Source organism: Poecilia reticulata, chromosome 2 (assembly GCF_904066995.2).
Source record: "Poecilia reticulata chromosome 2, P_reticulata-male-v2, whole genome shotgun sequence".
In the NCBI taxonomy this organism is placed as follows: domain Eukaryota; kingdom Metazoa; phylum Chordata; class Actinopteri; order Cyprinodontiformes; family Poeciliidae; genus Poecilia; species Poecilia reticulata.
The window spans coordinates 37,946,513-37,962,340 of NC_088831.1; the positions used below are offsets into that span (position 1 = coordinate 37,946,513).

At 36.4% G+C, this 15,828-nt stretch overlaps 1 protein-coding gene across 6 annotated transcripts in view; it reads right to left on the minus strand.

Annotated features, from left to right (window-relative positions):
* Positions 1-11,268: 11,268 nt before the first annotated feature.
* The window catches only part of lrp1bb (low density lipoprotein receptor-related protein 1Bb), a 315,310-nt gene continuing 310,750 nt past the window's right edge, over positions 11,269-15,828 (minus strand). For 5 of the 6 annotated variants that reach the window (XM_008402898.3, XM_008402881.3, XM_008402863.3 and 2 more), the window contains 3 exons: positions 15,471-15,621; positions 13,422-13,496; positions 11,269-12,411 (listed from right to left, as the gene is read on the minus strand). In XM_008402898.3, the coding sequence (XP_008401120.2) occupies positions 12,271-12,411; positions 13,422-13,496; positions 15,471-15,621 (367 nt within the window). In that variant the 3' untranslated portion in view covers positions 11,269-12,270. The remainder of the gene's footprint in view (positions 12,412-13,421; positions 13,497-15,470; positions 15,622-15,828) is intronic. The other variant, XM_008402891.3, reaches the window with a different exon arrangement.

Genomic DNA, 15,828 nt, shown 5'->3' on the forward strand with positions numbered 1-15,828 from the left:
TGTAAAAACCCTGAAAAGGGGAAATATTCAATAAATGAGCCAGGAAGCGTAGCCATTGTCACAGCAATGGCTAATGGTGTTGCTAATAAACAAACAGGTGCGTTCAATACACACAGAACCAAGTGTGTACTGACTGACACATTGCAACTTTGACAAATAATAGTAATTACAAACTTTAAACACCAATAAGGTTGTCTAATTCATTGCAATACACAAATAGCCAATTTACTCCAATAACTCATTTCTGGACAACTTATTTTCCAAAACCCCAAAATATGCTTGCTTGGTAGTGCACCAAGTTCAGAACATATGCAACATTTCTGACTTCATGTGCAAAGGTTGTCAACGAATAGAGTATCACCTTATTCCTAGCCTCCATGAGGCTTTGGGTGAATTATCTGTGCGACTTCCGCCACAAACCGGAACTGCCATTTACTTACATGCTAGCAATGTGCTAACCAGCTTTAGTCATACGTTTTAGGCTACAAAATATGTGGGAACACTAGATATCACATGTTAAATGTGTCAGTATTGTTTTACCGCCTTGTAGTTCCGGTGTTTCACACTGTAGTTGCAAAACTGCAGTTCAGATAGAACTCGGACCAGCTGCACTGTTTTTCTCTTCTTTATTACTGTCCGTTCTTCAGAAAACAGCGCTTCTAGCAGCGCTGCTAAATCACGCTCCAAAACTTAATGCATGCGTTCCTGGCGCTGTTTGTGATTAAACTCATAATTACGCTCATCTGAACTGAGCAGCTCTTTGATAGCAGACGGCATGTACGTCTACTATTTTTACTTAATGATGCACAATAACCGAAAAGAGAGATGTAGTCCATCATTAAAAAATATAATTCCTAGTAGACGTCCTGTTACATCCGGTGGGCGCCGGAAGTAACAGGATCGTTTCTACCGTATTTATGTCCACGGTTTCTACAATAACCCTCCCAGGATGAAGGTGGATATGCTAGTAGCCATTCAAACCCCATGTAGCAGTCAGATGTGAGCAACCGCCTAACTGTGACTGAACTTCATAGACCAATAGCAAACTTGTAAAAATATAATTGGCGACCAAATGTATTCACAGCTTTCTAAGAGTTAGTAGAAAGCTCCCCTTTTCAAATTCTTACTTGAAAAGGGGAATATTTATCAAACGAGCAGCGGAAACGTCCTTCGCTTCGCTCTGGCGTGTCTTGATTGAGAAAGACGAAGTACTGCTGGTCTCTTTTCTATGACTCACTAGCGCTTTTCTATGACTCACTAGCGCTAGTCTCCTCCTGCTGATTATATTTGTTACTACATCCACTAAATCAACAAACGCAAACATGGCAACAGTAATCTTCAAATCTGTAATATCTACAATATGCAGATATGACCAGACAGAATAAATCTACATCTGGCTTACAAAGAACACGTATAAATCGATCACATATCCAGTCAAAAAAAACAAAAAAACATTCCGGGTTAGTCCATAACTTATATTTTTCATGTTATCGTAATCTATTTGACAAAAAAAAAAAAAAAGAATATGCTACTATCTGTATTTTTAATTAAGCATTAAGATTTTTTTATTTGCTTTGAAGAATCTATCTTTAGTGTTGAAGTCTCTAAAAGAATCTTTGTCAAGTCTGGAAGCAACACAGAATAAGTTATCATGTACAAGGTCAATCTTAGCTTGTGCTATTCTGCACTAGATTTTGAAATTCTCGCCTATTTAAGACACTTAACTTCAATCTGCACTTATTTCTGCCTGCAGATGGCAGTAGTAGTGTAGCTTTGAAAGTGATTAACTGATGTGCTCAGGCATTTTACAGCAGAAACAGCAAGTTAGTGGAAAGAAGCTCAGAGCTCAGAGCACCAGAATCAAAGCTGACCTCAGTCATCAGAAAACTACTGAATAAACTGCTGCAATTGTAATTAGTAATTTTTGTCATTTAATCATGTTGTTCACAGTAATCTAATAAGTTTATGTTAAGTTAAACAAACTGAATAAATTAACATGGATAATTTATTCATATTGGAAAACTATTCTCTTTTTGGAGTGTTATGTACCATTCATAACATACACAGAAAGATCAGTGATCTTCCAATCTTCTAAGAATATGCGATTTGGGTTGCTGATGTTCATTGTCCTGTGCAGTCAGTTTGACGGTTTTTCATTAACCAACAAATAATCAAAGTTGTTGCTGAAGAATGTGTCTCGCAATTTAACCTTATGTTTTAATAGTTATTATTTAAGACTAAAGTTTTCTAATAATCTTCTGCTTTGATGTTGCATAATTCTGAGATGCCTTTGATCGTCTTAATTCCTAAAACAAATGTGCCAACTTTTGAAACTCTGCATCAGAGACATAAAAATTGGAGTATTGTATAGATTTAATGCGGTGACATACTTAGGATGAAGTAGAGAAAAAAATATGCAGTGCATTATATGTTTTTGTTTAATATAGAACCCAGAGTAAAGGACCCATTACTCTTTCTTGATGAAGAAAGCATTATTTAAAGTACAAAAGGTGCTAAAGCTCTTCAGAGAGAAAATCAAATAAAAAGATATTTTTATGTAAGACCAGAAAATTAAAGACTAATGACATCTCAGGCAGCCTTTATATGGAGTACACTCTTACCAGAAGCACATTGACACAGACTTTACCCAGAAGTTTTAAGAAGTTAAAGATGGTGTATTTCAATACTTTCTATTATACATAAATTTGGTTAACTACTGGCTTGTTTCTTTAATAACAAAATTAGAAAAGTTGCATTTAACATTAAGAAGCTGCTCCAGTTAATAATCTTAGTTGAATTTATGTTCTTTTTTTGACTTGTACTCAACCAATTGGTACAATCATCCCTCTGCGAGAAAAACTGAAATACATTTGGCAAAACATTTAAACTGCTTCTGATTGTTTTGAACTCAAATCCCATTAACCTGCTCTTTTCTCTGAACTCGTCGTCCTTGTCTATAAACGGTGAGAACAGATGAATGTGAGATGACCCACAATGGGTGGTGTTAGTACTAGCTGGTTCGGTATAGTGTCACACCTATATCGACTCTGAAAGTGCAAAACTGGCTAGCCCTTAGCTAGGTCAATTCCTTACACAGCCTCTCCTGATGGGTCAGAGGAACAACAGTGACAGGTTTATTTAGTCCCATTGCTCCTTCAGGCCTTTCAGAAAACACAAAGAGACAACTAGAAGGAAACCCAACTTGAAGTGTTTGTGGAAGGCTCTTGAAATTTGTTTCAAGATTCATATTTTATGATGATATTAGAAAATTCTGATGCCCTTCTTTATCATAGCCCCAGGCTTTCTTACACCGTAAAGTTACCATTCCTGTTTGTGTTACCCTGAGACACACTTGTGTAATCTAGACACACTGAGAAAGTCAAATACAAAATGAAGTGGAAAAAGTGATGCTGTGCAATAAAAGGTCTATATACATTCAAATGACTTATTTTCTTTATTCATAGAGGATTATTAAGAATACGAAGCTGCTGAAGATCTTTAGTTACAAAAATCAAATAAGGCATTCATATCTGAATAAACAGAAAGAAATACGAGCGACATCTCAGGTAGCTTTTCAACAAATCTATCAGCTCAAATAGAAGATAGAGATTTACCATGAGAAACTTAAAAGTGGTTAATCTCAAGGCTTTCTATTATTTAGAAATGTACCGTCAGTGCCAGATTAAACTAATTACTACTTTTTAAGGCATGTTCTTTCATAAAGTAATTTTATGGTACATTTTGTCATGAGTTTTTCTTTATTATTTTATATCACTATTGCTGTTTTTAGAAAGAATCCAATGCCATTAGTAAGAAATCGGATCATCTTCAGTGAAATGTGAGGTTATACAAGTTTTTAAATGATTAAAGAAAAAGCCAAATTAATAGTCTTACTGAATTAACATTAATTCAGTAAGCTACTCAAATAGTAGCTTTGAATGTTGATACTATTCAGCGTTAATACTGGTATCTGCAACTATTACAATAGTTTAAAAAATTCAAACTGAATTCTTAATGTTACATGACCTGTTGAAAAAACCAGAATATATCATTTTGATAAATTTCTACTATAGGAAATTTGTAATTTTTAAATGACCAACATTTTATTTCTATTCTTTGGTTTAAAATAATAAAAAAAAACTTTTTCAAAAAGAGGATAGATACATGTTGGTATGATGGCATTTGTGAAAAATGATTCAATAGAAATGGTTTCCAAACCTAATGACAAATAGATCTGTAAAAAAAAAAATCAGGTTAGCAAGAGTCCTTCTGTTGTCGAACATTAACATTAAACCTTTAGTTGTCCTGACAACGGAATACCGTAGTTTTATATTTTACAATTTTAAATAATTTATGGCCAAGCAGAATGGGACTTGTGGTATTACTTGGGACTTAAGCAATATTACTATCCATACCAAACATATCATTTTTCAACTGTCTCTTTGCCACCATACAGGCTGGTTGCTATGGTTTCTGAAGTAATTGCAGTAGGTCAGTACAGTAGGGTGAAGCGGATGTGGACTAAGATTTAAAGCCTCAGCTTTAAATCTGTTCTCATTATGATTAATTACGAAGTTAAAGGTTAGATCTAACAATTATTAAAAGGTTAAATGACTAATAAAAAAAATCATCTTGGGGAGGAATTTCTTTGACCTTTAACAGATGTTTTGGAGGATAAAATGCCCGCTGAAAAAATATATATATATATATATATATTTTTTTTTTCGTTTTCGTTTTCTAACTTAAGTTACATTACTTCATCCACCATAGAGAAAACTCATGTTAACGCCCACTGATACTTGTACACACAGCCTGTCTGAATTTGTAAACACAATCTGAATTGACCTAACTATTTCACACTTGATCTCTTGTGCTTTAATGTGACGCAGCTGTGATCAAATAATATTTGTGTACCTCACTGTAATAAATATTATGGGAAAAATACATATTTTTGTAAATAATGGGATAAATATTAATCTAGTTCTTCATTGAGTAACTGTCAATATTCACACCAGTTGGAGAACCTTGGACCTATTTTTCTTCAAGGACTCTCACTTATGTCATGGTAAATAAACACACAATGTGCAAAAATATAAATTTTTCAAGGCTTATGTGAACTATACGAGACTTAAAGAAGATTAAAAAAAGATTTAAAATGTAGTTTTAGTAAAGATTTTACATTGACATTTAGCAAATGAAATGATCAGGTCAGCAATCTGCTTCCACAAGCTGTGTTTAATCTCTGTGATTATCAGCTGTGGTTCTGGTCAATAGGCGGGAGCCTCATTACCGCATTGGGTTTCGATATTCATCACATCACCAGCATGTAGATTTCACAGCAGACCCGCTGTACGTCCTCAGATCTGCTGGATCGGTTGCCTGCTTCAGTAGCAGAAAGTCACGCAGTCTGTCCTCCATAACGAGACAGCCAATATCCTCCTGATCTCAATTTAAAACTGGAGAAAAAAAATTGCAAAAAAGCACAGGACGTGAAAAAAGAAACAAAGTAAGCCAAAAGAGGACTTGTCCAGGAGCAACAGAGGCCACAGTTAGTATGAGGTCAGCCATTCTTAAACATTACATCTCTTCAAACTTCTTTAGTTTGTTTTGTCATTTGTCTGATAACGTTTTGCATTATAAGATTATTGCCTTTTTTATTAAATACAGAAATATAAAGGATGATAAAGCAAGGCTGTTCTCAGATCATGAAAGACTAGTTCTCCTCTTGGTAGATCTACACCTTCATCAGCTACAAAGCCCCATAAGTCTGTGCAATGCCCCAGGTTTTTTGGGGGGATTTTATTTTGTTGTTTTCAATTTAAAAGAGTTTACACCAAGCTGGTTTTTGAGGAGGACCCAGGAGGGATCAACAAAACCCTCGGCTCACCTGAGCCACAGATGCTTAATGCAGCATCAGGACCTGACTGGGGTGACTTCAGGACAGCCACTTTCATCTGACCTTCCGAGTGCTTAGAGCTTATCAACTGCTTATCAGATAAGGTGACCATGACATTTCCTCCTAGAACCTGTTCATGTAGATTGTTTCCCAAGCGAACACAATATTGAATTGTGTTGGGTTTTGTTAAACATAAACAAAACTGCTAACTACATGCTTGTAAAGTTGGACCTAATTACTAAAAAGTCAAATTGGTACCTATTTTTGAATTTTGACCCAACAACACATTTTCAATCCCTGTGCATTTTGGTATAAAGTTCCAACATGGCAAACTTGCTTAAGCTTTAAAATGTACTTTATTCTTCTCCTTCTGTTTGGAATTCACTGAATAATCTTCTTTCACTGCAAAATGTGAACACAGTGGCCAAATATTAACCATATTGAAGCCCAGAGTCACTGCTGTTGATTCAGAACAAGCGAAGAAGTTCAGTTGGTATACCACAAAAAGCATTATACCTTTTAAAATATGCATGAAGCCATTAACCACAGAACTCATGTGTATTAAGCTCTGCTTCTTCTTTTCTTGAAATAGACAACCCCCTCTTGTTTGACTACAGGAAGAAAGACATTATTCTCTCAGACTGACTTGCTCCACTCTGTTTCTCAACTCCATTCGGCGGATTAAAGTGAAAATCTTTTTTAAGCTCGCAGCCTTAGCAATAAAGACAACATATGGGAAGCTGTGCTGTAAAAGACCCGGGAACAAGACCGACATCCAAACTTAGCGGGGTTTCAAACAGAAATGTTCTTCCTTGCGTTAACAGACCCGGACACATCCGAAGATGAATACTGATTTGACCTGATTATTTAAGCACAGAGATCAAGATACTGAAGGTTCCCCTTGGTTTTCTGAAGTTGTGTAGACATGACTATGAATTGCAATTGTCTTGAGCACATTCTGCTGTGCCACAAAACTGAACTGAACTTCCTTTGACTGTCACCCAACCGTCCTTTCACAGTGGAAAGGGTCAGGAGTTCTGCCATTTCCCATCAGACTGGGGTTCTCAAATATCACAGAGTACCCAGAAGCAAACAGATCGTTTCCTCAACATCTGCCAGAACAGCAGGGTTTTGCCTCCTGTGAGCTGGCAGGGTATTGCACAAGTGACTCAAAGTGGATTTAAACCAGTAGGACGATTATTGCTGCAGCCTGACGGGGCTCGGACTTGCCAGTTCTGGCACAGGGCACAAGGCTGCTGGTTATTATCAGTCAAACACTTCAAATGCGATTCTACTTTAGGCCACCTTACAAGGTGCCATATCAGGCCTCAGACAGGCAGGCAGCAAAAGGCCAATTTGGAACAGAGCATGGGGAGATAAATGGAACAAGCCCCGAGCTACTTTTGAAATGTTAACATATTTCTTTTTGCTCTTGCTTGAGTGAATGCATTTCCGGGTGAAACCACAGCGTTCACCCTGCACACACACCAAAATGTACCATATATCAATCACACAACGGAGTTGGTCATTCTGTGACAAATAGGTCAGATGTGACCACTCTTTGTACATTCCCTTCAGTCATGCATATCTGAGCGTATAAGAACAAATAAGGTACACAGACACCTTGGTTCCAGTCCACCTCTTTCATTTCCTGCTATATTGCTGAGGTAGGGAGCAATTGTTCTGCTACGTAGCCCACCTCCTCCCTCTCTTACTCACTACACCTTGGAGGCCTTTCACAGGGGAAGAAAATGGCAGAAGTGAGGACGGTGGCTGTCTTTCAAAGCATACAGGACTGTACGACATGCTGAGAGGGATGGATTTACAACACAACCCTAATTATTCTGTTGCAATAAAGTTATAGTAAACAAAGTGTGGAAGAAGCTTTCTTACCCCTTAGTGTTTTTCACATTTTGTTAAATTATAAAGACCTGAAGCTCAGGTGGGAAATAATACATACAGGGCAATCAACAAAAAGTGTATTCCAGAGATGCGGTCTTTATGGGAGACTGACGAGAAGAAAGTTATTGTTAAAAGTTAAATCTAAGTAGTTTCCATTGCCACAATCCATGGAGGGGTCATAGCAAATATGTGGAATAATAATGTGTAAGATAAGACCAAAGTAGATTTTTTTTTTTTTTTGCCTTACATGCAAAAGACAATGTGTGGCAAAAAAAAAACCTGAGACAGCACATCACCGTGAGCATACCATTCCCACTTTGCTGGAAGATAGATGGAGGTAAAGACAGGAAAATCTTGGAAGAAATCCCATTAGATTTTGTATGACTGAGCCTGGAATGGAGGTTCACTTTTCAGAAAGATGAAAACTCCATACTTGTATTAGGCATACATTTAATTGAAAACTCCTTTATATCGCCGTAAAGTCTGACTGACCTTCAGGTGTTTTGCAAAGGCAAATTAGGAAGAAATTCAGTCTCTGCATGTCACAAAGTAAAGCCTATATCCTGTTCTTTTCACATCCCAATTATGTTTTGAGAAACTGAGAAGCGCTCTGTAACTAGCTCTTAGTGCTAATTACAATCTTGTGCCGGCTAATGTGAAACACTGAAACTTCATAACATTAGTTTGGTGTGATTTGCCAAAATCTACAAGGTTGCATGTTTAGAAATAGAAAGGAACACACTCTCGAGCCACCGCTTGTTTATTATCCAAAACAGCTGCTTTTTATGTGAAACAATCTTACATTGAATCTTACATTCTACATTTTATAGCATTTTTATTTATTTTTATTGGTAACTTGATCTGTGTGTATGTGTATGCTGCAACTGCACAGTATTTTCCTGTCTGGGATGAATAAAGTATTTCTATTCTAATCTATTCTATTCTATCAACAAACTTACATAATTTAAATATTCACTTTCTGATATTGCTTCTGTTTCTGATATTTGGAAAGACATTAGTTTACTAATAGTAGTTAGCATATAAACTGAGTGCAATGATTAGCAAATCCCTCTAGATTTCTGATTTGAACCAAGAATGCACTCAGCTCTATCGTAACATCTTTATGTCTCGAGAAGTGGAGTCAGAATGAAGTTTTAAAAATATTACACAGGCAGTCCAAGGTTATTTGTTATGATATTGTTCCTTTCAAATTGGTGAACCTGGACACTTAAAACCGATAAAAAACAATAACAAGTATAACTTTTAATAAATTCAGTGTTGACAAATAAATAGCATTTAGCTACAACTACAACTTTGCATACTTGCTGCCATTTTTTCTCCAGAGAATATTGTTTTAACAAACCCTATTTTGAAGCGATATGTAGTCACACTCCAATTAATCAGAAAGAAAGCTTAAATAAGTGGGTCAAACTCTGACCGGCAACGTGAAATGGAATGAGCTATTTCTCCAATCATTTCAAGCAACCCATTTTTCCCTTGATTAGTTTCAGATGTAGTTTCTGCCTCAATTTTGCTAAGTCCCAACCCACTCACCGCACATGGAGTGATAAGCAGCTTTGGTTGGGGCGATTGTGGCATGAGTATGCAGGACTTGTTGTTTATAATGTGAATACGACTCCTGTTATTATTGATTCTGTCCAAGAGATGAGCCCTCTGGGTTTTTCTGATGTTTATGCAGGAGAATGGTGATGCTTGCTAAGTGGGATAGAGACAAAAAATCAATAGGCGAGGTGAAGGGAGGGGAGTGCCAGGCTTCTCTTAGTTCAGGACGTGTTTTCGAATTCCTGTTTTTCTCCTCTTTAGAGCCACTTCAGGAGCCTGGAGGTGACGGCGATCTTCCTAATTTCTATAACTGCTGAGTTAGAGGTCTGTGTCGGCTGAGGACTAGGAGCTGAAATCTTCTTGATAAGAGGCAGAACTTTTACGCATACGTTAAAGTATACAGATTTCTTCTTGTTTTCTCATTTTGGGATGGTAATATGTATTTCAATCCTGACTGTTTTGTTTTTATCTTGCTGCATCAGAATATCCTTTTCACTCTTTGTGAGTGCTAGCATCTTGGCCGTGAAATCTGGAGATCAAAGGCGGTTAAAGCCTAGCAAACATGGATAGGACCAACATGCATGGCACGCGACATAATATTTTGTCAAATATTATTGTCCTTTGCAGTTGCAAATTTGCATATGTTAATAATGCTGTGATAAATGAGATTTGACATAGTGTGCAGATCTGCTGGAAGAAATTCCAAAGCCACTAAGGCTTTGAAACGCCGGTAAAGCACATTAAGAACTACTGTCCACAAATTGAGAAAACATGTAACAATAGTAGAGTGGATAGCCCACCAAAAGTATTCCCAGAGCGTTTTATTCAAGTTTGATTAAAATATTGTACCTAATCAGTAAAGATGATAAAAAGTTTTCAATTCAACTGCTTCTAGTAGAAAAAAAGACAATATTAATGAGGAAAAAAATGTGCTAATTAATCATTTTTAAAAAGTGGTTAAACGGTAACTATCTGCCTCAATAAAGCAAAAATATAATGTCAGTGCAATTTGCAGAAACTGGGCTGAATCACATAAATCCTTGTCAAATAATCCTAGAGTGGGTATAGAAGGCTGGCTCATCACCACCGGAAAGTGTATAATGCCTCCGGGTGCTCAATGTAATTTTATATTCATTTCTTCACTGACGTATTGTGCTGATTCGCTACTCGTTCTTAAATATTTCATACACTGCTGACACTTTGTGATGACAAGTTTTGATTGCCAACATTATTAATCTGTAGAGGTTAAAGTTTTGAAACCAGAAACTTCTCTCAAAGTTGTGTTCACATTTATTTTAATAAGCTTGAAATATATCTATAAAGTGTCACATATGGGAAATTAACCCAAAAGACAACCAGAAGCTCAATTTGAAAAGTAATAATGAAAATGTTTTACTTTAGGAAAAAAAAACAACCCTGTCATTTAGATTGGTTAATCAATGGTTTTGAGAATATAATACCCATTTTCATTCCTTGTGTAATGTCAGTTAATGGACTTTTTCATTCTGTACATGCCTTGTTCACTATGACAGTGGATCCATAAAAATAACAATGCTTTGAATGGCAGCACCTTGAAACTTGAACTTGGCCGTCATGAGAAACCCTATATATAGTATGAAATGGGAAAATAAAACAAGTGCTGAAATTCTTTTTTAAACTACTATAAAAACATCAATATTTTAGAAAGTTGGGCAAAAAAAAAGAAATTGCAGCTACAGCACCAAGAGAGGCTAAATGAATAAGTGCACCACATGTTTAACTATTTGAAAAATAGTGTTGCTCACTGTACATCATCTTATTCGCCTTGTGCTGGCCCATCATATAAAATTCCAATAAATATAAAGTGACCAAAGTGATTCAAAACCCTTGCATTGTATCTGCTGTGGCAAAAATAAAGAGAAATAGAATGGAAATAAGCCCCCTTTATTCAATATTGATTTACATTTTATATAAAAATTACTTACATTTAATACATTTCTCCAAAATACAAGCAGCCAAACAACATACAAATCAAATACAAAATTATAAAATTTCTTATATCTATCATGTTCATCTTCAGCAGAAACGTGTTTTATAATAACTCCTAACGACCTGTGTGACTGTGGCAAATCACTTCCTCGCCTGTATCATTCCATCTGTTGAAATATGAGACCTAGAAAAATATGGTATTAATTATCTGTCCTCTTAGTGAACAATACAGGAATCTGACAGCGAACATTCAACATGGGCCTCGTGTGAAGTATTTCCGTTGAGTGAGCGGAGTTTGGAACAGGTGGTGATGGAGAAGACGGGGAAGGACTGTGGAATTACATCGTCGGTGAGGAAAGACTGACTGGGCTACGGCCTGTCGTGAGGAGATCCGGCTGGGTCAAGAGCAGGAAAAAAAAGACAACAGCTAAAAAAATACAAAGCCTCAGCTCACTTATGAAGCTTTTCTGGTCCTTCCAGCACACACAGGAAACAAAACACATGAAACACTTTGCAACTATACATATATTTGCTTAAAAAATATGTAGCCAAATCGTCTGGTTTTGCCCTTCAGAAAACAAACCTCGTGTCAATAATCCTTTTAAACTAGAGTCAGCTATTGGTACAAACTGTAGCACTGAATTGGAACATTTGAACTGTGCACAAGAGTGGCTTATGGTGTTTTTTTTTTTTTTTTTGCAAATCAGAAGGTTTACTTCGGTACAGTATACAGTATAGTGCTGTATAGCTTTGAAATAAAAATGAGTAAGCAAACTGCATATGTAAAATCAAACTCCTGAACACACCAACAAGGATATTATGCTGATGCTAAACGAGAAAAACTCAAGAGCCTCGTAGGAAATAGAAAAATCTTGTTTCCTCCTTTATATTATATATTGTACACTGTGGTAAAAAAAAGAAGTACAAAGTGTAAAGTTAGGCTATGCGGCGGTTTCACGAATTGTCCCCTCTAGTTTCTTTGGGAGTAGCTCTCTCCTTTCATCAATACTGATGACTGGCTTCCGACAGTTTTGTCCGTCGATATAGATCTTTGCATACACGGGGTTGGAGTAGTTCATAGGCTGCATTGGGAAAACAAAAGGATAAGTAAGTAAGGATATTTCCAAAACTCAAGTTCCAGCAGTGATGATCCTAAAGTAGCAACATTGAATATGTTTTGATATTTGTTAATCAGTTGTAAGTAGCCGGGGAGGCAACACTTCACATTAAATCTGGTAAAGTTCGAGACTGCAAGTAGTTTCCTATTTACAATACAAATAAGTCTTAAACATAACACTAAACACTTTCATCTGGAGTCATGTTTGGTTTCCCCCCTTTGGGAAGCTCAATTTTCACTCTCATTTTATGTCATTTCAGTTTTTAGCACTTCCAGCCTTTATTTGGGTCCCATTTGTGTTACCCATTTAGCTCCTGCTTGGTACAGAGGGAATTACAAAATGAATGTTTATCAAAGTTTGTTTGCTAAAAACAGCTGGCCACTGCACCTTGAACAAACTGATAAGAACGCATCTGAAAGCTCATTTTCATATATTTTTTGTAAAATAAAGCATAACATTTTGGCAGAAAACAGTAAGACTGTGTAGAGTTAGGTGCCGATTCTCTTAATTAGGAAAGACAATTAGTGGAAGTTTGAGTCATGCATATTTAAGGAACGTCTGGGTTTTGAGAAATAAACATGCCAACGACTCAGTGAGAAGAAAGAAAGTCCTTGCTTGCTTAGAAAGCATGCAGAAAGTACACAGATTACATATCCATTAAAAAAGATGGGAGCCTGTGGGTGTTCTACAATGGTAATGATGAGCTGAAGTTTTGATTTTGCAGAAAGCCACTAGGAGTTTGTGTACTTACATCTATATAACTGCAATACATTTTTGATATGAATATGTTGCACATGCACCATGTGTAGGGGATTATCTGACTGAAAATGATTAGATAATCAAAACTCCCCTGGGTGTTTGGATTTTTTGTAAAAGTTGCCGTTTTATCCATGGTACGCAAATATCTCGTTGAAACTGTACATATACTAATTTGTTTATAATTTTTAGAATAAAAAAAAAATAGTTAAATTCACCTGTCCAGGAATGACCTCCTTGGGCACAGAATTCATGCCCAAGGCGTGAGGGTCACTGGATTTTACACACCACCCCTGCAACAAAACAGATACCATCTTCTTTCATCACTACAGCTACGTACAGTAAGGCTATAATCTCAATGTTTTGGTGTCACAATGTTCAAAGATCATAATCAGTCCTTTGGATTTGAAACAAATTGAAAAACATCTGAGCAAACAGGAAAAACTTCAAGACGCGAGTTCAAGTCAGCAAATCTCAGTTAATAACAAAGCACGACAGTCCGCACAATAGCAAATGTCAAAGCTGGCAGCCCAAGAAGCAATAGCATTAGGCTTGAGGCTTTAGCAGATGAGCTGTAAACCAGCATACGTGAGGGTGTAAGGATTTATTTGATGTACTGAGTGTGGGAGTGAGGTTGAGCGTTATGGACAGAATAAATCACCAACAAAATGAAAAGTCCTCTTGGCATCTTTAAACAAGTGTTAAAAAATATACCAAACCTCAGTAACAGTGTATCGTATATTCCTTCAATAAAACAAAAGAGAGAGAAAAAGCAGTGAACACGTCAGCAGGCGTTATAGGTCAAGAAACGTTGCTTAAAACGGCAAATAAGTATTCTAGATGTTCTTGTTCGTTTTTAAGCAGTGCAGAATTTATCGAGAATCTGACAGACGACTAAGAAACACATATGGAGAAACATACTGCAAATGCTCAAAACAGATTGCTAATAATAACTTTACATCCCATAATGTATTAATATGCTGCTCGATCAAATTAAATACTCATTTATGCAACCAGACGGACTCTGTTTGCAAGTGAGCTTCTGGGAGATTCACAGCTGCATCTATATAAACCCAATTAATCGTCTTCTAAGAATTTTTGTTGAAAGCCGTTTGACAAAAAGATCTAATTTGATTATGCAATCAAATTATAATTATTACTCGCAAACAATTTCTTGTTACTGTAGTAAAGGACTCCAAATATGACAGAACATGAACTTCTGAGATTGCTGAGCTTTATCACAATCATGTTAAAACAAAACAAAAAAAAAATACTATGTTTTTAACATGCAAGATCAAAAAAAGTAGACCGTAATTGTCAGTCTCATCATTTTATAAACATTTTTCACAAAGACAGTTCTGAAAAGTGGAGTGTGTATTTGTATTTATTCTTTTATTTTAAAACTCTTAAATAAAATCCGGTGAAATAACCTTCACCACTAATAGTCGAGTACTTCATCTGTAAAGGTCATATTTCATTTTAGGTTCCTCCTACAATTTAAATGTCCCTCGCTTTTTGTGAGTTATAAATATAGAAGAAAGAATTAGCTTAAGCACTGAACCCTGTGGTACTCCACAAGTAATCCTGGACTGTGAAGTTTTATCATTTACATGAGGAAACTGGAATCTCTGCTATGGATAGATAACTTGTATCAAAAATGAGAAAAGTAATTAAAGAAAGCACTTCTTCAAATAATTTTGTGGGGACAGGATCCAACACAAACTTTCAAGATTTAGAAGAAGCTAAAACTTTTGAGCACACCTGAATAAAATCAGTCCAAACACAGATTAAGTTTTACAGTTGCCTCCAGTGAGGACGCCGTTATCACGCTCAGGAGGATGGCACTAAATTTTATTTTTAATAGAATCAATTTTGTTTTTTACAAAGAATCCCATAAAGTCATTCCTGCTGAGAGTTGGGGGAGTCAACAGCTGTGACTCTGTGTAAGATTGATAACTGTGCTAAAAAGAAACCTCAGATTATTCCAATTCTCGTCCCGTTTCTAGAAACTATTGACTCAGGCAGGCTGGATGCAAATACACAACCCATTTTAAGGTTTTATTTGTAAAAAAATGTGAACATTTAAAATTACTTACTGCTGTTTGGACCATTATATAAAATATCGGTGAAGTTCATTGAAGTGTGTGGTTATAATGTAGTAACATCCGAAAAAGTTCAAAAAGTTCCTTGCACAAAAAAACATATTTTACTATTATATGTTCTAAAAACACGTATTAAAAAAAAAAAAAGTGTTTAATCAAGCCCACCTTGTGAGGGTCCAGTGTGAAGTTGGGTCGCAGCAGACTGCCTGCATCAGCATGGTTGTCGTGGTCCACCTCATACATGTTGTATGACGGGTTACCAATCTCCACGTTTATCCCTCCGTTTGTCATGGGCTGCCTCTGCACACGTTTTCCCCTGAGGAGTGTGTGTTTGTGTGCGTGTGTCAGAAAGAGAGAGAGTCATTAACATGAACCACAACATCCAGGTCAGCTCACCTCCCAGTGCTGCACACGTCCACACAAGACATCACCAGACAACGCTGGGAGAATTTTAACTTGGCTGGGTAGTTACAATCAAAATAGCCAAACAAAGTTCTCAGAATGAAAGTTGAGACTTTCATTC